The sequence below is a fragment of the Phodopus roborovskii genome, unplaced genomic scaffold (assembly GCF_943737965.1).
Source record: "Phodopus roborovskii unplaced genomic scaffold, PHOROB, whole genome shotgun sequence".
Lineage (NCBI taxonomy): Eukaryota > Metazoa > Chordata > Mammalia > Rodentia > Cricetidae > Phodopus > Phodopus roborovskii.
The window spans coordinates 14,319,549-14,344,733 of record NW_026126459.1 but is presented as its reverse complement, the minus strand read 5'-3'; the positions used below and the strand labels follow the sequence as shown (position 1 = coordinate 14,344,733).

Sequence of the window (25,185 nt, the reverse complement as noted above, 5' to 3'; positions counted from 1 at the left end):
CTACTGATGTATAACTGAAGATAATAACACATGATCTCTTACTTTGGATGACAAATTATGAGTTAATTATTACACATCTTTGTGACTGAATAAATATCCCAGGTATCAGCTGGCTTTAATGTAATGACTGTCTTAAAGGCTATTGTTTCTCTGGTGTTAGTGTCCTTTGTGTAGGCACCCATGACTGCTTTCCTGAGCCTTCCCCTGCTGTGTTTGACAGAACTTTAAGATTTTAAATTCAACATACAGGTAGATCCATATTAGTTCTGTGGTTAAGCAAACTAGAAAGTGAGGGAAATTTTGTTTTGTTTTGTTTTTGTTTTGTGTTGTTGTTTTTCAAGACAGGGTTTCTCTGTGTAGCCCTGGCTGTCCTCTAAAACAGGTTGGCCTCAAACTCAGAGATCATTCTGCCTCTTTCTCCAGAGTGCTGTAATTAAAGCATGTGAGGAAAGATCTTTATGGAATGATTTTGGAACACAAACCATTCTGACCTGTAATAGGAGAAACAGATAAATGTGCCACTTCTTAAGTATGTTTGGAAGCAAGTTGGTAAAGCAAACTGGACCTGAGAGAAAGACTCCTCGTAACCTGTTCTGTAGCAGTGTTGCAATTTTATAGGGGAGAAACAGATGCCAGGTATATAAATTGACAGTATGATTGCTCCAAGGTACAGTTGAAGGGAAGGTTTTTATTGTAGATATGTGGTAGAGTACAGCCAGAAGCACCTGGAAGATTCCAGAGCAGGGAGGAAAAGTAGTAGACTAAACATGGCCAGTAGTTTGGACCAGGCCATGAAAGGAGAGGGGAAGAGAGCGAGAGACAAAGACTGTGGGCAAAGGAGGCCAAGAGAGTGCATAACAGGAATAGCAGGGTTATAAGGACAATGAGAAGCTAGCGTTAGGGAAACCCATGATCTGGAAGGAGTTTAGGGTAAGGGACACTGATGAGAAGAGCCAGGATGCCAGCATAGACTCCAAAATGTGAAACAGGTATACTTGTGATACCCAGGAAGCCTGAAGGTCAGCATATGCTTCAGTATGCTAATAGTCACCACAGATCATTTGTCCCTTCTGACAGTCATAAGGAAATGGCTGCTTTGGTAGAGGGAAACAGGCTTTACAAGCTCCAGAGGAATGCTGGCTTTTGTGTAACCACCAGAATTTGGACTTTACACCAGGAAATTCACATGTGTTAATTTGTCAGAACTTTGTAAAATCTGTCCCTAGTATCAGACCTTCAGCCATCCTGTTTTTCCAGTGTGGAATTCCTGGGGGGAGGGGTTATAATTATTTGGAGTCTGTGTTTTAGGAGTCTGACAAGAAGGGAGAGGTAGAAGTTTCTCTTAGAGTATCTCCTTCCTCTCTATCAGTGATTCCTGAGCTGTTTAGCTGGATTTCTTCCAGTTTAGGAATGAATCGGACAAGGAGCTAGGATCGCCCTGTTTGGAAATCATCGCTTTCAATTTTCAGTGTGATGACACAAAAAGTGCCCAGTGTTCCTCCTCATTGCTTTTTCGTCCTGGTGCTGCAAGGTTGCTTGCTTCAATTTGTTTTGTCTTTCTTTTGTGGGTTCTCTGTACCTGAAACAGATGAAATTTGTGGTTTTCCCCATTGTCAACATGTATTGACTAAAAATAAATTCACCAAGTTCTTTAGTATCAATGGAAGCAATTTGTCAGCCAATTCCACCTACTCCAGTATCCTGGCTGAGGCAAATGTAGGTTTTTAAATTCCAATCTTAATGACTAATATTAACTGTAATGTTAATAACTAATATTAACTCATAGCACGTTGTAAATCTGTCTACATACCTACATGCATATATTCCTTTTACAGAATAAAAACAAGTTAAAGAGGGCAGCTGTAGCGTTCAAAAAGCTTTAGAGATGGACTGAGACAGAGCCTTATGGGTAAGAAGGACCCAGCCCAGTGCCTGGAGGAGACATGGCTGGAGCCAAATCTCTACAGTCCAGCCACAAGGGGTCTAATAACAGGAAACACTACATTCAAGCTCAGATAGGTATAAAGGTTGATGGACTGTGTCTAATAAGCTGTACCAACAGCACAAGAGTGAGCAGAGCTGAAGCTTTAAGGACAGTTGGGTACTCTTCTGCTGGCTATGCTTGAAGCCCACACCAGATATCAGATGACAGTTTGGTGTAGACCCATGACATCACAGTGTCAGGCATGTGTTACTTTACGAGGTCCATGAAGGAAAGTTGTACCCTTTTCTCGGTCAGTGTGTCTGATAAATTCTTGGTCTTGGTTTCCCTGATTTGATTTTAATATGTCTATGTGCCCCTACAGTCTCAATTCACCACAATAAACTGATAGGCTCCCTTTCTATACCCCCCAAGTAAGTTATTTGTAGCTTATAGGTTTGCATAGGGGCCACAGTCATCTTCTTGCCTAAACTGGAGTCAAACTGCTTATAAAATGGAGTCTCTTAGGACAAGGCAAAGCCTGGAAAATCCACCATTTAATACAGTATTGAGTAACTTCTAATAGGGAATGTCTGATCACAACCTCTTCCCTCAGGAACTTTTGTCAGAGTTTCTACTACATGGCTCATATAGTCCTTTGAGTAGGAGACTCAGATATGGTGTTAGTTTTTGTTTGTTTGTTTGTTTAGTGGCCTTTGTGTATTTAGCCTTCACTGGGGCACAGTGTCATTCTAGGAATAGGTAGAGTCACAGGATATCTGTCCCTGAGAATAAACTTCAGCAAGTGGAAACCTTCAGTGTTCCAGAAAACCCGCTGTCTGCTTTGAGAGTAGTGTCTATCACACCTTCTGTAATCACAGAAGCAGAGCAATTGGATCTTAATTCAGACTGAGTCAGTTGGAGGCAGGATTCCAAATACAGATAACTGCTCAGTCAACCGGTATTTCAAAATAAAGTTCTTTCTCATGTGTGCTTTCAGTCCTTTGCTCAAATGTGTCAGTTATGGTTTAAAAAAATAAGCATGCAGTTTATACTTGACAGCATCAGCTTTTCTGGGCACAGGATTAAATTCCGCTCCCTGCCTCAAGCACCATCTTAGATGACTTGTTTTTAAATTCTCTTTTGTCTTTTGTCAAGCATAAAAACCCAACCCTGAATAAAATAGGACAACAGAGCATCTTTTTAGTACAGGCTGAAGGCTGAATTCTTTCCCATCCCATCCCCCAAATAACAACTTCCAAAAGCCTTAAAAGTAGAAAATCACACTCCTGTTATTATACATTTTGTGTCTTATGAAGAATAATAATTCAATATGTTTACCAAAGTAAGTAATGTGGAGGGATAGTCACATTTGTATGCATTTCTTGTTAAGCATTTTACTTTGTTTACACTCTGGTGCTGGTGATCAAACTCATGCTGGGAAAATGATCTACCACTGAACCACACCTCCAGTGTCTCTTCTGCATGCAAAAGTCTTACATTTGTTTCTCAGGGTTTGGGATACAATTTTTAGATTATAAAGCCCTTGCTAAAGGTGAAATCACTACAATACAAAGACAGGCTAGGTTCCAGTAATAATAGCTTAATATTTCTATAAATAGATAGGTATTCTAGCTCATCAAAGCCACATAAAACAGCATCTTAAATGCTTTTGAAATATGAGGTGTTTAAGAATTGCCATTCTGTACTACTATAATGGCACCCTTCTCTTTTCAATATTAACACTGACACCATGTCTATAAAACAACACCCCATTTAGTTCCAATATTAAATTTGCAGGGTGACAAATTTCTTGATGAAGACAGTAGTTCAAATTTCAAACAAATGTTTTATTTTCAGTTGTCTGGCATATGATATATTTTAAGAGGGAAAAAATTTTCACTTTGATAACCAATTTACCATAATTTTGGAAATGAAATTTAGTCATACAACATATTACAGAGGAAGATAATTGTATCTCAAATTAAATCCATCATTAGTTTAAAAAGGTTTCACTTGTGAAGCTCTTTTATCTTTAGAAATGATGTACCTCCCCTCTAATTACACTTGTAAAGAATACACCAATACACAATATGTTTCTTCCCATTCAGGTGTTTTCATCTGTTGGACTTTTATGTGGATGTGCTTTTGTGTTTGTTTAGAGGGACTTCAGAGGTCGCTGGGGCATGAGAAGCTTGTGCTGCTGGTCAGTCTGGCATTTCTTATGAGATGAGTAGTTACTCATTGTGGCCAGTGCACATTTTGTACCCTCTATGTTCTGTCTTAAAGTGAAGATGCACTGAGTATAGCAACAGCAGTAGCAGCAGCAACATTTCTTATCCAGTGTCCTTTGTGAACCTCAGCAAGTCATTCCTGAGCTCACTGAAGCAATCTGGTTTTACCAGTAACTGTAACAAATTTGAATTTGTATGTATTAGTCTCTTTAGGTATCCTGGTATCAAGTTGGATGCTACTTAGTTTCCGTGTATTCTAAAAATTTTTCCAAACTGGGGTTTTGCTTTTTCATTTTTCCCTCCATTTTGCTTATAGTAGTGCTACAATTTTCTAGAAGAGAGGAGACAAGAGACAGGAAATATTTCATGGTGAGTGATCAGTAATAAGCTCTTAGAGCTGTGGGAAGCATTTTCCAATGAGGAAGGCTATTCTTTTGGCTGGTGGCCTCGTGCTAGGGCCTTTTAGTCCCTTTTCTAAGCCTGGGGCTCCTGGAGGAAGTTTTAGTTAATAACAGATTAATGCTGTGGCATGTGGGGGGGTGCGCATGTGTGCGCGCACACACACTCACACATGTTCAAGAAGTACATGCATGAGTCTGCAGATATCTGTGTCCACATTTGGAGACCAGGCAAGGTCCGTGTTTAATTCTATCTTTGCTTACTTAAGAAAGGGTTTCTTATTGAAGCTTCAGTTAGGTTGGCAAGCAGCAGTTCTCCTGTCTCCACAGCCGGTGTAAGAGATCACACCCTGCTTTTTGCATGGGAGCTGACATGTGAACTCAGGTCCTCATGTTTGCCCTGAAAGTGAGCCAGGTCTCTTGCCTGGAAAGTTTTAATCTTATGGGATTCTTGGTTTCACTGTTGCTGATTTGGTAATATGATGGCCAGGGAATCACAGTCACATTGCAGGAAAGGGCTGTACCTGTCTAGAATGTCGCAATGCTACCAGGGCTTCAACAGAGGGTCAAAGTAACAACTTTTTTACTTTCAGTCTAGTTAGAATCTCACATTTTGTTCGTCTTTTACCCCTGGCTCCATCTTCTGTGGGGCACCATGAATCTCATCTACAACATGTGGTTTCTACAACATATGGTCTAGGCATAGTGTATTCCTGGGCAAATCCAAACAGTTTTGCTCACATCAAATCACACCCTTACCTCAAAAAGAACAAGCTAGTTTATTCTGGAGCCAAGTATGAATAGTTGCAGGACAGGAATAGAGATTTGCATCACCTGAAAACCCCAAACTCCATATTCCAACATGGTAACAGTTTCATTGAGTTTTTAAAGGAACCGAACAGAGCAGTAAAATCAAGGCACTTTTAAAATACATTGGTGGAAGCATCAGATAAGCAGGTTAGAGCTAGACAGGGGCATCTTTTAGGGGCCTCAAATGCTATCTGATGGCATCCTTACTTAGCCTTAGGGCTGGTGGAAGTTCATTTCAAAGGCTTTATCTGATAATCACAGGAGGTAAGGTAAGACTCTGAGGTAGGTGAGGAATGGCATGGCTAGAAAGGGACCTGATGTGATCTGGAGATAACTTGGCTCTAGCCATCAAATAATCTAAGGCTTCATAATCACCGAAGTACCAATAAGCTATGGCCCTTGTAGAATCTTTCAGTTTCAAGATAATGGTTGACCCTGGGTGTCTAATCACAGGACTGTGACCATTATGAGGGTATTTGACCATTCTGTCATAAATACTTTTTTCACTGTACATCTTTTCCACTTCTCACCCCTCCCTACCCTCAGAGAAAATAACCCTGTAGTAAACATTAGCTCCTACTGTCACACTGTGCTAAGGGTTTTTCATGCTTTAAACCACACAACCTTTCTTCAGTCTTGTACAGTGCAGACTTTTGTATTGAATAATTACCTTACAAATTCACTGTATATATCCACTGTATATAGTATTCTGTTGCAGAAAGATACTTTATTACAGGTATGTAATGTGCATTGAGTATGTATTGCATATCTTCCTCACACTTTCACCAGATGATGTGAGTGAGGCCATAGGCAATTCAGTATTATGTCCTAAATTAAAGAGTGACTTCCCACTTCAACCTTACATTATTTGGAGTTAACATTTCCTACTTTAATCCTATATTTGTAATTAATAGACAATTTTAAATAATATATAGTAAGATAAAATATAATAATAAAATAATACTATAATAAAACTATAGTGTATTGAACAATTGGCCTGTGCTTTGTTTGATTTTGTTTGGCTTTCATTGTTTGGTAGTACTGACTGAAAATCAAACTCCAGCCCTTACACATGTTAGGCAAGCACTTACCACTGAGCTATATAGCTTATACTGCACCATTGTTAATATACATATGATATTTAAAATCAGATAATTACTTTGAGTTGTCAAGTGAAGACAGAGTTTCAAAGTGATTGGGTAGCTTGCTTAAGGTAACAGTCAGTTAATTTAAACTGCGCTTAAATTTAAAATGCGATTAAATAACAATAAAATGCGTATGAATGAGGTCATGGAGTGATAGATTATGTGCAATATAGTATGGAGAATTTTGTCTTGTGACTTTTGTAGTTTGGTGTTATAACCCAAGCTTTGTGTGTATTGTATAGTATGCATGTAGTATACTTGTAGAATTAGTGTAGCTTGAGTGTGGTAACTGTATAGTATGCAGGTACTATGCATGTAGCATGTGTGTAGCACACATTTATGTGTTTAACCTAGGTGTAATATGTGCATCATGGAATGGAGGATCTTGTTTCCTGTGATTTTTGTGGTGTGGTATCACATCCATAGTGATGCTACTTTACATGTGGCAATGTGAGTATTTGTATAGGAATTCACAATACATTGCTGAGGGTAGGTTATGAACTGGCTAAATTAAATGTCATTACAAAGATCCAAGACAGCAGGAGATACAGAAAGAAGATGAAGTCAGAGAAGCACAGTCATTCAGGTCAGCCATTCTAGGCTTGAGGACGGTAATGCCCAGCCTGCTGGCCTGACACGACACTTCAGCTATGAGGAAGTGTAGACAGAGTACCTACCCAACCTGCTGAAAATTTGATCTATGGAATTAATCAACAGTGAATGTTGTTTTAGTTGTTATGTTAATGATAATTCATTATTAAAGGAAACTAAAGCATATTTTGATATCTGGAAGCAAGTATTATTATAAGTTGTCTGAAAGTAGCTTTTAAATCTAGAAGTACATGAAGAATGGGGGATTATAAAGAACTTGTTTAAAAAACAAACAAACAAACAAAACAAAAAACCGGAGATTGTTTTGAAAAGATTTGGTGAATTCTGCTCAAATAATAGGAGACACTGAGAAGAGGCTCAATATTAGGCAAGTGTGGGCAAGAAGATGACTGAAGCTATGGCCCTGTACTTCTCAGTAACTGTCAGTGTGTGGTTCAGGTATCAAAAAATACATTTCCAGGTCACCATTGACTCCTTGTGTCCAGTCACAGGGCTGTGACTACAATGAACACATTTCACCATACTGTTATTAATATTCTTTCAGTGTGCACCCTCTCCATTTCTCACTATGCAAAAGGCTCCTGGGAAGCAGTCTGTGACCCTGAGGACACTCAGTTAGCTCAGCTGGAGCCAAAATATAAATGTGACTCATCCAAAAAGCATCTGGGCAGGAGCCTTGTACCTGTGACATAGCAGCAGAGTCACCAAGGTTTTCAGCAAATAGAAACACCATAGTTAAGAAGGAACGGCATGGCTTACAATGAGAGACTGGTAGCCATCTTAAGTCCTGTGGGAAAGACACAGGTGCACTGACATACCTTTGCTGGAAGAAGCTGGAGTGGTCTACTTTGTAAGAATTTTTCCAATAGGGAGAAGGCACAGTTTTAGAGTGAATATAACTTACATTACTATTTGTACAACTCCTAAGACTTTAAGTGCTCATTTCCTCACATTTTTTCCCCATGAAGATAATAAGACTCCAGTTGGTTGCACATATACCATGATTATCAGGAATGACTTGTACTTTGAAGGATGTGAATGAACAATCCTTGGAACAAGTCTACCTGTGTCATCCTTAGAGCACACAGACGGATCTTGGCTGTATGGTTTGTCATAGGACACACCTTTAGAGCACTGGAATGGCTTTCTGGAGGATTGGCAAGGATTCCTCTCTCTTTCCTTGCAGGCATAGAATTGTGTAGATCAGTTGCATCTCAAAGTAGCTGATGTAATTACCTTGTAAAAAGATAGTTTTCGTTTGGCATATATCTCTAGAGATTCCAATCTAAGATCTTGGTACAGAGCTTCTGGAACAAGAAACAACGAAGGTGGGTGTCTTATGAAGGAAGCCTCCACCTCCAACCTATGTCTCACTAGCTAAGTGGAAAAGGAGACTGGAGGGATGTTGGTTCCACTATTTTTTTTTTTTTTTTTTAGAATGAACTCTCTGTGGCCCTTACTCTCCACATCCCAGCTCTAAAAGCATCCCCCAAGTCATGTATGAATCAAACCTATAACAATTGGACTTTAGAGAACATTTCTCCAAACCATAGCAGCAGTCACATACACATGCTATGCATTTTTAGTTGGCATTGCTCTCAGTGTCCTTTAAAAGCACATGAGTGTAAATAAAACAGAGAACTGTAGAGAGACATTTTGAGTGGAGATTTTATTTTGCTGAATTGAATTTACAGATTTTATCTTTGATTATATATATTGAGCACCTGGTGTACACACAGCTCTTAAACTGTGAGCTGACAAAAACTTTGTGTTGAGTTTTGCTTTTATAGAACCTAGCGGTCTGAAAGAAAAAACAAAAATTGTTTTTAAAAACTAATTTAAGGATTAGTATATACTAATCCTTATGGTTCAGACTTTAATAGTACACAACAGAGTAATGATGATCTTGCAATAAATGGAATATCACTGAAGCGTATAGGCAGTTCAAAGCAAAAGAGTTGCAACTGACAAGCAATAATGTGTTGACCCGGGGATGATCAGGCAGAGGAGATAAGGACAAATGAACAATGATTTGATGAATGGAGGAGGAATGCCAGGAATTAGGTTTTCTGATGTATGGAAGCATAGACTTTGCAAGAGCAAGCTTTGTTGGGTTACATTCTATTACATGTTTGTATGTTAAACAAGAGGGACATGATTCTCAAAGGCCTGACCAATTGCCCATGATGTTAAGAGAATTCCTTCATTTGGAAATGTGGAACTGAGGACAACCTAAACTGTGAGGCTGGGGATTAACTCTGTATGGGAAGCATTCAATAACAGCAGTAGGCTCTTTATGTGATTATATGAAATAAAAATATATTAATTTATATAATTCCTTAGTACAAATCTAAATGAGCTGACTATGACCTTATTGTTGTAGAGGAATCCCAGGCAGGAAATGTGGCACAATCATACTAACAGCGGAAGAGCTGAACTGCTGCAGGGTAAGTTAATACTTTCTTGTTTAAAATTGTTTTTATTTAAAAATATTTTAATGGTTTTTGATCATATCATATTCACTTGCTTCTCCTATTCTTCCTGACCCTCATCCCCCATCTTTACATACCCAATTCTATGACAACTTTAAAAATCAAAAGCAGAAATATAATCAAAAAGTATCCAGTCCAATTTGTGCTGCCCTTGTACTTTCAGCCATGTGGCCATCCACTGGAGGGTAGTACACACCAGCTGTCACACCATTAGGAAAACAAAACAAAACGAAACAAAACAAACAAACAAACAAAAAACCGACTGTCCCTGTTCCAACAGCTATCACGTGCTTTATCTCTTCAGCCAGGGGTGATACTTCATGCCAATTTCCCATCTCTAAGCAGGGATTCTTATGGGGCTTACACTTGAATGAGTCTTGTGCATGCTGCCACACTACTGTAAGTTCAGAGGTGAAACTGAGCTGTTGTGTCTCAAAAAGAGTTTCCTTATGGTCTTCAATCACCTCTGGCTCTTATAATTTTTGGTCTATCTTCCACAGTGATCACTGAGCTTGGGGGGAGGAGAGGTACGACATAAATGTTTTGTTGAGGACTGAGAACTCTATAATTTTTCATTCTCTGCACCTTGACCAGTTGTAGTCTCTGTATTAGTCCCCGTATCCTTCAGAAAGGAGCTTCTCTTGAGATATGAGAGATGAAGTAATCTATGGTTATAGTAATGAGTTGTTAGAAGTTAAATACAATGAGCATATAGCAGAATCATAGTGTTACTGTCTTCCCCCAGGGCCTATGCGTGTCTAGCCATGGGTTTTGGGACCCAATAGTAGTGCCAGAAACAGGTCTTGAAATCAGCTATATAGAGGTTGGTTTCTGCCATGATATTCTTGCTACTACTGCACTGGTAGACATGTCTGATAGACTGGTCATTACTGTAAGCTAAGGCTGATGATTATATTCGTAGTACCTTACATCACTATGAAAGCTAGTCAATGGGGATGAAGCATACAGGAGAGCACCTGCTTCATTACTCTATGTGTAACTCAAGTGAGTGGCATTTTCTGTAGAAGGGTATTACTGTCAAGTTCTGGGGTGTAAGAAAAAGCACTGGCAATAGCTTGTAATATAGGTGGGTCTATGGAATCTCACTAGATTACTACTCCAAAAGAAGCAATCCTTGTTATTCATATTTGTTTATTTGCTTTTGTTGCTGGGATTTTTATTTGTTATCCTGTTGTGTCTAGTGTGATAATTTCATTTGAAGTCTTTTTATGCATGTATACATTTTAGAAAAGTTAAAGTAGAACTGTTACGAAAGATTTAGTGTCAGTTGTGTTTTACCCATATTTTCTCCTCTACCTCCATCCCACTTAACCTTTCCTATCCCATTATTTCCTGATACCCTTTATACAACACATTCTATCTTTCATCTCTTGAAAGTTCTTCCTCACAGCCTCTTAGTAATTCCCTGACCTAGATGGGTATTCTAAAGGAAACACACATATAAGAAGAGTTAATGTTAACATCCTCAGATGAAAAGAAAGTACATGATATTTGTCTTCCTGGGTGTCTGTTACCTCACTCACAATGACTATTGTGTTCATTTTGTGTTAGCAACCTACTGCTGGGCATGAAACCTGGCCTTATGTGTAGTTATGTGAAGGCTATCTTTCTCTTTATGTGAGAGTGCAATTGCACATTGTTCAGTTGTGGGTCTCTGTGGTAGTTCCCATCTGCTGCAGGAGGGAGCATCTCTGATTATGGCTGAGAAAGGCAATGATCTATGGGTATAGCAAAATATCACCAGGAGCCATTTTGTCCCTATGTTCCTTTAATAGAACAATAGTGTTTGTCTTCCCGCTATGATCATGGCCTAATATGTCTCAAGTTCCTGTGTACCCTAGCAATGTCAGGAATGGGGTCTATATGAATGGGCTTTATATCCAATCAGAGAGTGGTTGATTACCCTCACAACACTTGTGCCATTATTGCCCCTAGCATATCTGACAGGCAAGTCACCATTGTACAGCACAGGGTTTGTAGCTGGGTTGATGGTTACCTTTCTTACCTGGTAGCTTGCAGAGGACATTCCAGTACCATGAATGGTAGTAAGTAGGGGTGAAATCTCTAGTTAGGCACCAGCTCAATTTCTCCATGTTCAAATGTTATTTTTGGTAGGAGAGCCTTACCAATTTCTGGAGAGCAAGCCATAAGCTTGGCAGTAGTCTGTGATGTTTGGGAGTTTCCATGGAGCTCCTTTGGCCAACAATTCAATGAGATGTATTCAATTCCTGGCAGTGTAATTTTTACTTTGTGGCATGAGATGTTGAGTTTAGACATTCTCTCCCATTGTTTGGTGATTCCCTTTACATTTTTCATATACATATGTATGCTAGGAAGCTTCTTCAGCAGCAGATTGCTGCATGGCTCCTCAAGTAGGCTTTATTGTTAGTTCTTTCTCCCCATATTCTCTCCTCTCTTATTCCTCTCTTCCATGCCCTTCTAAATCCTCCCACTCCAGTTTCTTGCCTGTGTCTTCATAACAATGTATTCTATTTCTGCTTCCATAGGAGATCTCTTCCCTCCTAGACCACTAATATGTCCCTAACCTTTTGGTTATATGGATTGTAGCACATGTATTGCATGAGGCCTAAAGCTAACATCAACATATGATAGAAAGCATACAATATTTTTCTTCTGAGCCTGTTACTTCACTCAGGATGACATTTTCTGATTTCATTCATTTTCCTGAAAATTTCATAATTGTATTTTTAATAGACGAATAACATTTGATTATATAAATGCAACATGTATTCATTACCCATGTATCAGTTGATAGCCATCTAGACTTTTTCCAGTTTTTGGCTATTACGAATAGAGCAACAATGGACATTTATGAGCAAGTGTCTCTGTAGTAGGATATAAAATCTTTTGTGTATGTCCAATGATAGTATAGCTGGTCTTGAGGTAGATCTTTTCCTGAGTAGCTGCCATGCTGATTTCCACAGTACTATATAAGTTTGCATTCCCAGCAGCAGTAAGTGCCACCTTTTCCCCACATTCTTACCAGCATGAGCTGCCTTTTGGCTTGGTCATTCTGAAAAAGATAAAATGAAATCTCAAAGTAGTTTTAACTTGTGTTTCTATGATGACTAAAAAAGATTGAACATTTCTTAATTGTTGTTCTGCCATCTATGTTTAATATTTTGAGAACTCTCTGCTTAGTTCTGTTTCCCATATTTTAATTTGGTTATTTGTTTTCTTGACGCTACTTTGCCTGAAAGAGTGTTCCCTGCCATAAAGGTTTTTCAGTTTCATGAAGTCCTATTTAGAAACTGTAAGTCTTAGCACCTTTGCTCTCATCGCTCTGTTCAGAAAATCTTCCATGCAAATGAGTTCACGGCTACCACCTGATGCACGGTATTTGGCCATAAATTGAAGTCTTTGATTCATGTAAAGTTGAATTTTGTGCAGGGTGTACGTATGGATCTATAGGCTTTCTTCTACATTCAGTCATCCAGTTTCACCTGCACCATTTGTTAATGATGTTCTTTTTACCCACTGTGTATTTCCTGCTTCTTTATTAAAAAAAAAAAAAAGAAGAAGAAGAAGAAGAAGAAGAAGAAGAAGTGTTTAGAGGTTTGTGAATTCCTGTTTGGCTCTTAGTTCAATTCCATTTTCCATTGATCAACATGTCTGTTTTTATAGTAACAGCATATTGCTTTTTTATTACTATAGCTCTGTAGTAAACTTGAAATCTGGGATCATGATAGCTCCAAGAGTTATTTTATCATTCAGAATTGTGTTAACTGCCCTGGGATATCTATTTATTTGATGTTTGTGTTTCCATATGAAGCTGAAAATCATCCTTTCGCTTTCTGTGAAAAATTGTTTTGGAATTTTGATGGAGATTTCATATGTATTTGCTTTTACAATATATTAATTCTACTGATCCTTGAGCATGGATATCTTTCCATATATTTTATGGCTCCTTCAATTTTTAAAAAGATGCTGTGTTTTCAATCTAAAATGCTTTAAATTTCCTACTTGATTTTTGCTTTGACCCATTCTTCATTCAGTATTGAGTTATTCAGTTTCCCAGAATTTATGTTTTTTTTTTTTGTTTGTTTCTATTGTTAATGATACCCAGATATAATGTATGTTGGTCAGATAAGATGCAGGGCATTATTTTAGTCTTCTTATATCTCTTGAGATTTGCTTTATTTTCCATTGTGTGGCCAATTATGGAGAAAGTTCCATGAGGTGCTAAAAATATGGTAAATTCTTTTGTGTTTTGGTGAAATGTTCTATAAATATCTGCTAAATCCATTTGATTTATGACATCATATATTTCCAGAATTTCTCTCTTTAGTTTCTGCTTGGATTACCTGTTTATTGGCAACAGTAGGGTGTTGAAGTCTCACACTTTCATTGTGTGAGAGCCCATATGTGATTTTAGTCATTGTAGTGTTTCTTTTATGAACTGGGTGCCCTTGTGTTTGGTGCATACATGTTTAGGATTTTTTTTTTTTTTTAATGTAGTATCCTTCCCTATCTCTTCTGACTTGTTTTTGTTTTAAGCCTACTTTGTCAAATACTAAAATGGCTATACCTGCATATTTCTTGGGTCAGTTATCTTGGAATACTTTTCCCATCATTTTATCCTGAGGTGATGTCTATCCTTGATGGTAAACTGTGTTTCTTGGATACAGTAGAAAAATAGATTCTATTTTTTTAATCCAGTCTGTTAGTTTGCATCTTTTTATTGAGGAATTGAAACCATTGATATTGGGAGTTATCAATGAGCAGTATTTATTGACTTCTATTGTTTTATTTTTATGTTTTTTCCCTCTCTTTTGTTTTACCGTTTCTGAGATTATTTATTTCTTGTATCTTTTTGGGTGTGATTAACATCTTCACCATGAAGTTTTGCTGTAATGCATTCAGTAGATCTGTATTGGTAGAGAGATATTGCTCTGATTTTATCTTGCAATGTTCATCTTTCTCAATCTATTGTGACCAATATTTTTGGTGGATTTAGATCTAGTAGTCAAGGCTGACATTTTTGGTCTCAGAGGGTTTTTTGAATATCGATCTTTCTAGCTTTCAGAGTCTCTGCTGAGATACCAACTGTTATCTTAATTGGCCTGTCTTTATATATTACTTGACTTTTTCCCCTTGCAGCTTTTAATAGCTTTTCTTTGATTCATACAATTAGTGCTTTGATTATTATGTATCCTGGGAATTCCTTTTCTAGTCCTGTCTATTCAGTGTTCTGTCCACTTATTGTATCTTGATAGTCACCTCCTTATTTGGGTTGGGAATTTGTTTTAACCTTGTTTTTATTGAGCTATACATCTTTTTCCCCAGCCTCCTTCCTTCATTCCCTCTCCTCTTCCACCCTCTCAGGTTGGGAAATTTTTATTCTATGATTTTGTTGAAAAATATTTTTTATACCTTTTGACTGAGCTATCCATTCCTTCTACCCTGTCTTCAACACCTGAGATTATCTCTTCTGTGTCTTGTAGTATGTTGGCAAGGCTTGCTTCTGGGGTGCTTTTGTGACTTCATAAATTTTTTATTTCAGGTTTTATTTCATTGTGAGTTTTCTTTAGTGATTCTGTTTCTTTGTTAAATTCTACTGACATGTATTGAATTGCATTCATTATTTCCTTCGGCTATTTCTTTGTGTTTTCATTAAAGGATCAAGTCATATCCTTGTTAAGGTCTTTGTACATATATTGTTATTTTGAAATTCTTGTCTTGTGCTTCACTTATATTGCATTTCTCAGGGTGGGCTGTGATGAGGTGTTTGGGTTCTTGTAAGGCATATTGTCTTCCCAGTTCATGTGTATGTTTTTGTGCTGGGGTTTAGGCTTGTGCAGTTTTTAGTATTGAGGGTTTCTAGTTGTTGATATCTGGTCTTGTCTTATTGAGTGGGTATTCCATTCTTTGGTTTCTCATGCCTTTTCTGGACCCTAGGCAAGTGTAATGGATTTGGGGGTCTCTACAGAGAGTATCTCCACAGATCTGTAGATGGCATAAAAGAGTGGAGGAAAAGCCAAGATAGGCTATGAGAATGAACTAGGGGTAATGGGTCCACACACCACGTGGTTGATTCCACAGGGCATAGAGTGTGGTGGAAGGAGTGACTCCTGCCTGCATGGTGCAATAGGACAAGGGGTAACTTGGTGAGATAGAAATGGAAGGGCCAGGGAGACTCTGGGTCTCCAGCAAAAGCTGAAGTCTCCAGGGAATGGTGATGGGGTAGAAAGAGAGGCTCCTGAAATCAGGATACTGTAGAACAAAGAGTAAGTCTGATCAGAGTGTAATGGAGAAACTGAAGGACAGTGACGTGGCTTACATGAGTCCCAGTCAGTGTGGCTTCTGTGAGTCCTTGGAAGACTGTGTTTCCTGGGTATTGGTGATTGATATAACAGAATAGAGATGGGAAAGAAGGGAAGGCTGAGAGGACCAGCAGGAAAGAGCTAAGTTGTATCTGCACCAAGAGGTGGGATCCCCGGGGAATAGAGGTAGGATGTGGAGAGGGATACCTAACAGCAGACTTCTACAGGGCTGAGATTGAGACTGGAGAAATAGTAATGAATGTCAGGAAGGATAATTGATATTACCTAACTGTGTCCCAGCTAAGTGTGGCCACTGAGCAACCTAGTTGACAATGTTCCTGGGTATTGGCAGCTTAGAAGGCAAAGCTAAGAGAATCACTCAATGTAGCATGTTCTCTAATGTTCACAGGACTGTGTTTAGTCAACATACAGAAATGCCTAAAATTGCTTGCCTTAATTTGAACTTGTCATAATTTAATTCTCATCTGTACACTATTATGATGTGAAACTTGTCTTTAATAAGTTGGTTTTCACCTCGAAAAGACTCATATTTAACTAATTTAATTAAGTGGTTACTCTAGTGAAATTGCAAGTCACTATAAACCAGTTTTCATTGTCAAGTTCTAGCAATAAAATAAATTTGGTTCTGGAACCTCAAATGATTCATTAACTCTTCACAAATCTTAAGTATTTTCCACATTTGATCCCCACCTAAGCATCTTACAACTCCCAAATATATGATGTCATCATTGTCAGCATCAACACTTCTAAAGAATTTCTGGAATTGGTGAGGCGTTAACCCATATGTTCTTATGAAATTCCATGTTGATGACTATTTCCATACTTCTGTATATTTTTAAGACTTTTCTGAATAAAGGTTTTTGATGTGTTCTGCCAGGATGCTCCATTTAGCTTGAGGTTTTTGTTTTGTTTTGTTTTCACAAAAAGCCCCTCTCTTTTACCTGCTATCACTGTAGCAACATCAGTAAATATACCAGATATGTTGACAATGAAAAAAATACATTGTTTACATGTTTTCATTACTTTATGTAAATCATTTGATTTAGTTGTGTCTCCTAATAATACTAAGGAAGTCATTTATTCAGTGACATCATATTCACCATCAAACTCTAACAGAAATAGCAAAATTAGTCATATTTGCAGCATCAGACCTTTATCCATCACAAAATTATAAAATGTAACACAATGACTCTGCTCTCCAAACATCTTTCAATAGATGTTGCAATTTACTCAAGTCACTTGTCTATAGTCTAGTGAAATAGACTGTTTTGAAAATAAACCCTCCACTTTTTTTTTTAAAAAAAAAATCAAGACTTGAAGTTAAAGAAGAAGAATTGGACCACTCAAGCAAAGAACATGACAAAAAGAAAAGAAAAGAAAGAAGAGAAAAAAAAAGAATATTCAAAGAACTTTGACACGCCATGAAAAGACCATATTTATGAATTACATGTGAAGATAAAGGAAATTAATTATGGGACAATGGAATAAACCAGGTCTTCAATAGGATCACAGAAGTAAACTTCCCCAAATTAAGGAAAGATGCAAAACACATCCAGAATACACATCAAACAGTACCAGCAAAGAAATTCCCCGTGTCATGTTATAGTTTAAATGCCAACTATATAGAGCAAATCGTAAAGACTGAAGGCTATGAGACAGAAATCATATATATTTGTAAAATTACCAGAAAAACAGAGGATTTCTCAAACTTCTCAGTTGAGATTCAACAGTGAGGAGAACATGAAGTAATTTATACTGCAAATTCTAAAATAAAAATCTTTTTTATCTGCAAGATGTCCACTTAGTTCACTACCTTAGTGAAAAAAGAAGTGAAGAAGTAGTTCAAACAAATGGAACCAGGAAACAAACAGGTGTTACTGTCTTAATATCAGATATAATAGATTTCAAACAAAATTAGAAGAGATTAAGGAAAGACACTCAACTAAGAAAACATTACAATCTCAAACATGTATGAAAAAAATTATGCTTATTCAGTTTCACAAAAAGCATACCAATAGATTGCAAGACATATATTTATCCCAACTCAGTATTAGTATATGGTTTCAATACCATAGACAGGTCATCTAGACAACAAGATAAACAGAAATGTTGGAATTAATTGGCATCATTCATTAAATGTGTCTAACAGAAATCTACAGGATATTCTACATAAACACCAAATAATATGCATTCACCAGTCCGGGTGTTTTTCAAAAATAAACACAGACTGAAATGTGAAACATATCTCAACAAATAAAAGAAATAATTCCATGCCTCCTCTCTGGCCATAATGTGATAATGTTTCATAAATGGCAGAAGTATCTCTAGTAAGTTCATGAACTCATAGAGATAAGCAACAAATTACTGAAAGGTGGATGGGTCAAAAAAAAAAAAAAAGAAAGAAAGAAGAAAGAAATGTCTTGAACTGAATGAAAATGAAAACAGAACACATACACACTTCTCTCTCTCAAATCTCTCTCTGTCTCTGTCTCTGTCTCTCTCACACACACACAACACACACACACAAGTAGATCAATGAAACAAAACTGAATATCCAAACATCAGGGCACATAACTACAGCCATTCAAAATTACACACCAGCCCAGGGATGACAACAACCACAATAGGCTGGAAATCAGCGCAGAGCATTCTCAAAAACTAAAAGCAGAACTATCATATGAACTAGTTATACCACTCCCTGAAATATACTTAAAGGACTTGACATCCCACTCTACAGATTCTTGCTTAGCCATGTTCATTGCTGCTCTACGCACAATAGCTAGGAAATGGATAGAGCCTAAGTGCTAGTCAACCCACAAACTTTTAATAAATTGTAATACATATGCATAATTGAGGAATATTCAGCTATAGCAAAAAAGAAATCATGGAGTTTTCAGGTAAATGGGTATAATTAGAAAATATTGAGTTGAATAACCCAGACACTGAAAGACAAAGGCCAGATGCTCTGTTTTATTTGTAGAGTCTCACTCTAAATCTTCAATGTGCTTCTATAATCTACAGGATCTGAAGAAGCCAGGAAAATAGAAAAAGAGAATGAAAGTGAGGGGATGTGAAATGTAGTTTGTCTATTCCCATGTGGTTAGCCTTGGACATGCATGCATATGTACACTGGGGCATATGCATTTATACATGCATGTATGTATATATACTTGTAACAATAATTAAAGAGATCATGGATTTTGGAGGGAAAGGCACAGGAGAGGTTGGAGGAAGAGGAAGGACAGGAAACATGTAGAGTCAGTGCTCATGTATGAAGTTCATACACACATCATCAATTCTCAAGGTATTTATTTGAATTTTAAATAACTATATATTTTCTACCACTAAAAATACTTAGTCTACTCAGTTTAATAGTGTTTAACTTCCTTGGTATGATAGCCAGATAGTACCTTGAAAGTACTTATCATGTAAGTACTTGGGTAAACAAATTAATTGCAATGATCAGCCTAGAATAGTTACAGATGTACAAATATGATGCACACACAAAGGAAGATGCTTCATCTCTCCTGAACCCAAGTACCAAAGACATTTCAGACATTGTTCTCTGTTTGTTTACAATAACATATTTCTCTCAATTAGATTGTAACAAAGGCTTGCTTAATAGATGACCATTAAACATATTCCAAGTGATCAGAAATTGTAATAATGTATGTGACTGAAGACACTGTTGGGTGACATTAAAAACTTGGTGTCATCTGGCTCATTATCATTTGGGGGATAGGAGCAGGTATAGTATTCTAAATACTAATGATCTGACATTTGAATGGAAATTTCCAGGACATTTTACAGTTTCATAATTTTAAAGCCTCATAATCCTACAGTAAGTAATGGCCTTTTGTCTACAGCTCCCAAAGCTTGGCCCCATGGCATCAAAATAAACAATGTGTTTTTCTTGTCAAATCTTGTTTGGGATCTGTGATTTCTCAATATCTCTGCCCCAGATTTTGAGCTGTAGTATAATTTTTGTCTTCAGGATGCTGTCTTGATGCAGTTTTGTGCGAACAAATTGGATAAGAAGGATTTCTTTGGAAAGTCGGATCCTTTCCTTGTATTTTATAGAAGTAATGAAGATGGAAGGTGGGTGTGTCTTCTACTCCACTCAGTGCTATGGTGATGCTAATGCTTGAGCTATTATTTCTTTCAGGTATCTTCATGTTAGTAAATGGAATAAAATATATGTTATTCTAAAGATGGATGTGATTTTTTATTTCAATCACTAATTTCATAAGCATTTATGTTTAACATGTAAATTAGTGTCTTCTTCCTCTTCTCTTTTTATAAAAGTTTGCTTTCTTGTAACAATGTAGAACAATGGGATTTTGTAGAAACCTGAATTAACAATTATATTTTCTATAGAGCTGGGTGGGAACTATTTGTTGTGGAGGAAGGTGAGGGTGACATGTATTATTCTGTGCTACAGTGAAGTGTTTCAGTGTGGTGTTTTGTTTCTGAGTCATGACTAAATGAGTGTGTTCACTGTGCATGGCTCTACCTTATTCCTTCCTATCTTAGTGTCCAATTTATGGGGAAGTTTAGTAGCTAAAAATATAGCTGAGTTGCCGAGAAGTAACTCATGTATGATGCTTAATAGTTCTGATAATATGTACTTAGTTTCCTGATCTAAAAATGAAGAGATCCACCTCACAGGAGTGAATGAATTACTATACACACTCATGTCAAAGTCTCAAACAAAGCAGAGCTTAACCATCATCTAGTATTCATATTGTTCTATACATTTTTGTTTGCCTTAACAATGCATAATACATTATCTAAAGAGAAAATGTTGCTTAGAAACTGAAAGTGGAGGGGATGGAGTTGAACTTATATCGGTTGTGTGCATACCTGAGACTGTGGGAGATGTCAGTGCTGAGCACACTTGGCTTCTGAACACCAGTTTATCCACACAGAAAGGATAAAGGGCATAAACATAACTTAGCTATTCCCAGGAAGGAAGAAGTTAGCAGGCGGACAGAATTTCTTCACTTCTATGTTCTGTGTACTACTGATTGAACTGCTGCGTGTTTCCCGAGTTCTCTTACTTAGTTTTCTAAAAGTTTTATAGTCAAACGATTTCAACTTAGCACACATTTAATGATGCCTTTGTTACAAAAAAATATATTCTCCTCATACAAATGATATTTTTAATCAAATGAAATCCATCTTTTCAGAAGTAAAACTATTCCAAATTTCCAAAACATTGAAATATGTTAAATTTTATTTCAGACATATTTTCATCTAGTTTACCATCTGTGTCAAAACATGTATTCATGAAATATATTAAAACATTTATATACAGTTTCTGCTTTTATAATTTTTTAATGAAAAGTAATTTTAATACTACTTTGTTTTACATGATTTTTCTTTGTTATATTTTTTTATTCATTTTACATACCAACCTCAGTTTCCCCTTCCCCCTCCTCCTCCTTTCCAAACCCACCCATACTCACTCTTCAGTAAGTGTAAGGCCTCCTAAGAGGAGTCAACAAAGCCTGGCACAGTTAGTTGAGGCAGGACCAATCAGTGCAAGATATTTTCTTTTTATTTTTTAACATTTTTTAAATATGAAACTACTTCTAAATTTTCCTTTCATCTAACAAGTTAAAGCAATCTGTACTGGAAACAGTAATTAAATTAAAACTCTACTTTATAATTATTAATTACTATTTTCTTGATTTCCTATTGATTTTTATCACATTCTATGTTCATAACTAGGTAATAATTTTTCTTTACGATAGCAGGCTTGGCAAACAGCTTCATATAAAGCTTCCAGAAGTTTATATATTAAGAATGTTTTTGTGTGACTCTGTCGGTAGTATACACATGCACACAGCCCTATATTTACACAACAAGACTCCTGATGATTAGGGAAGCTGCTTCAGAATCCAGTCAGAACTTGCACTCATTACCCTAGCAGTGGAATTCCTACTAGCAAGAGTTTTGTGTCTACGGCTTCATATAGTGTGCTAGAGATGAGAAGGATTAATAAAAGAAAAAAAAAACAGTTAATAAGTTATGAACTGTCTCCTTGAAGAAAGGAGTCATTTTCTTGGGAGAAAAAAATCCTAATGCAAAACTGTTTAATTCCACATCTGGTGATGCTAGAATCATAACATAGATTTTGACTTTACCTTAAGCAAATTTGCCAAAAGCTAATGACTATTGAGTACCTCAGGCTTTTATAAAAATAGCATTAGGATTTAATGAATTTGCAGAAAATTATTTGGGGTAAATATTACCACACCTCATTATTTATTTATTTATTTGTATTCTAAGAAGCAGATCCCACAGTTTACAGATATGTGTATATTAGGCCAGAAGATAGTAGCAGCCAGCATTTCACAACACTAACTCTGCCCATGGAGAGGAACATCTAATCAAATAATGTATCATAAGTGAATAATTGATATATAATTTTATGTCATTACTCATATCTATCTATAACTTCATAACTGAAAACTCTCTTCACAGCTTTACAATTTGTCACAAGACCGAAGTTGTCAAAAACACTCTAAATCCTGTGTGGCAAGCCTTCAAGATCTCAGTCAGGGCATTGTGCAATGGGGATTATGACAGGTATGGATGAGTTATTCAAAAAACATTTCAAGTAACTTGGCTTTACTGCATAGTGACTAGGAGAACAGATATACTTTTAACTAATTAAAACTTGATTAATTGGACTGTTTTTTTCCAAAATAAACATGTGTTAAGTGCTAAAAATAGATTGAATGTTAATTAACTTGTAACTTACTATATAAATATGGTTTCTAAATTCTCATTGCCTCAAGCTGCCATTGCCTCAATGACCCATCCTGCTAGAGTGCAACACATAGGTGCCCACCACAGACAGGACACTGGCTAGAGTTCTGTCATTCCTTATAATTGTCATAACTGTACTCATGGGCTCATAAAGGACCTATAGATACAAAGAAGACTTTTTAATAAGGTCCACCCAAGTATACTGATCCTTCTAGCATGCTTAAAGGGTTTTCTTTGTTGGAAGCTTATGGTAGAGTATTATGTAAAAACCACTATAGAATCAAAACTAAACTTATATAAATAAAACCAAAAATTCAGTCCCTTTGTTATTTTACTAGTCTTACTACTTGTATGGTTAGCAAAAATGTTTTTATAAAAACATGATTTTTTAGGTAGTGTTGAGACAGGGCCTTGTTACGCAGCTCAGGCTGGCCATGGAATGCCTGATTCTAATGATGAGGTTTCAAGGGCACCACCACATTCAGAGTGGTTTATTCTACTAACCAAAAGCATGCTAAGAACTGTAAGTAGTATGTTATCATGTTTATTTTTAAATGTATGATATTATTTTGTAGATGAGGGTAACTTTATTTAACTGGTTCATTCTTACCCTAAGAGAGCAGTTTTTGTATGTTTTCTGATTAGCAATGTCAACACTATCCAGTCACCTTGTAGAAATGAAGGTTTCCAGACGCAACTCAGACCTGTTGAACCAGAAGCTCTGGGAAAGAGGTCTAATAAACCATGCTGGGATGAGATCTTCAGATGGCTCTAATCTGTGTGGATTTGAGAAATATGTGCCAGGACAGTGGTCTCCAAGAGGGGAGGTCTGAGAAGCTGTGTTGTCCACACATTGAAGAATCAGTATAGATTCTTGAAAAGGACTTCAAGATGTAAATTTAATTGTGGTAATTGTCATTTAAAAAAGCAACACTCAAGAGAAAGACACCATGTGACAGAGCAGAGGGGTTTTTAGGGGAAAAAATATAAAAAGGGGAGAGGGAGAGAGAGAGAGAGAGAGAGAGGGAGAGGGAGAGCGAGAGGGAGAGGGAGAGGGAGAGGGAGGGAGAGAGGGAGGGAAGGAGAGGAAGAGAGAGCAAGCCAGCAAACTGGAGGGAGGGACCGAGGGAGGGAGGGAGGAAGGAGAGGTGGCAGGGCCCTTTTAAAAGCAAACACAGTGAAGTGAATAGGCACAGGTACTGCTTTTAGTGGCAGCAGCTGAGGGCATATCTCCTCAGAATTCCAAAGGCAGGCTAGTAAAATGCCTAAATACTAACAGTAATGAAATTAGCTAAATCAACTTCAATTTACTTTGTGAAACTTATAAGTCTATATTCTAATCTAAGAACAACTGACTGAGTTTTATTTTGTAGGTTCAGATCATATTATTTTAATAAGTATATTATTGGATCATATTATTTTATTTAAACCACTTTCATGTGTGTATTTTTCTCCTGGCAGAACAATCAAAGTAGAAGTGTATGACTGGGACCGAGATGGAAGGTAAGGCTTTGTGTTTGTGTCAGTCCTGCTATTGATACTTAATGCAACCTAAACACACTGTGTGGGAATGACTATGCTGTTTTCTCTAGTGTCATGTTTTTCTGTCTTAAAATTATGTTACTGATGAGTTTACATGTGATTTTAAAAGCAGCACATTGTCTTCTTCTTTGAAATTACAATGAAGTGTTTATTCATTTACAATAAGGATTTCAAAATTGACCTTGATGCTTTGATAATGTGTTCAACATACAGGCATCTATTTTCACATCTGTAGAGTAGAGATCTTCTGATCCAAATCAGAGGTTCTGTGAAGGATCCTATAAACTATTTGACATGCCACTCAAGGGAATTCTATAACACACACACACACACACACACACATCTAAAAAATAATTTTAAAAACCACACTATTCTTTTCTTGATGGTGACAATAAAACCTAAACATTACACATGACAAACACTATTGAGCTACATTCCCAACAACTGCTGACTTTTGAGAAATCAGAATTAGAATCAAAGAAAATATTTGATTCCAAGAAGAGTGAAAATAAAAAGGATGAGTTTAGAAGAAGAGAAGATCTTTAGGGGGAAATTTAAATATTACTTGAAAATTATTTATGAGAGTGGATTATGAAGTGAAAGATGTTGCAATGTTTTGAGGACTCCCTTTTAGTTCTGGGACAAACTGTCTTTACCATCCTTAAAATATAGATCAGAGTTTGAAACAAAATGTTAATGCACAATTTCATATCATACATGCACCCAGAAGTAGCTGCTTAAATTTTAACTTAATATTCAATTTATGGATGTTATAAAAGGCTAAATTAAATTATTAATTAGATTCTGAGTAATACTCTCAAATAACTGTGATTTGAAAAACATGTTAGGTTATAACAGAAAATAATACAGAAAATAAAGCTTAGATATTAATTTTACAGTTTAATTGTAATCTCCATACAGGTCATTA

The 25,185-nt window shown here is 36.8% G+C and overlaps 1 protein-coding gene across 1 annotated transcript in view; it reads left to right on the top strand.

The window, feature by feature from the left end:
- Cpne8 (copine 8) overlaps positions 1–25,185 on the top strand; it is a 180,782-nt gene that overhangs the window by 85,809 nt on the left and 69,788 nt on the right. Inside the window, exons 7-10 of the mRNA XM_051189672.1 lie at positions 9,504–9,567; positions 19,933–20,036; positions 22,428–22,532; positions 24,177–24,218. Of these exons, the coding sequence (XP_051045629.1) occupies positions 9,504–9,567; positions 19,933–20,036; positions 22,428–22,532; positions 24,177–24,218 (315 nt within the window). The remainder of the gene's footprint in view (positions 1–9,503; positions 9,568–19,932; positions 20,037–22,427; positions 22,533–24,176; positions 24,219–25,185) is intronic.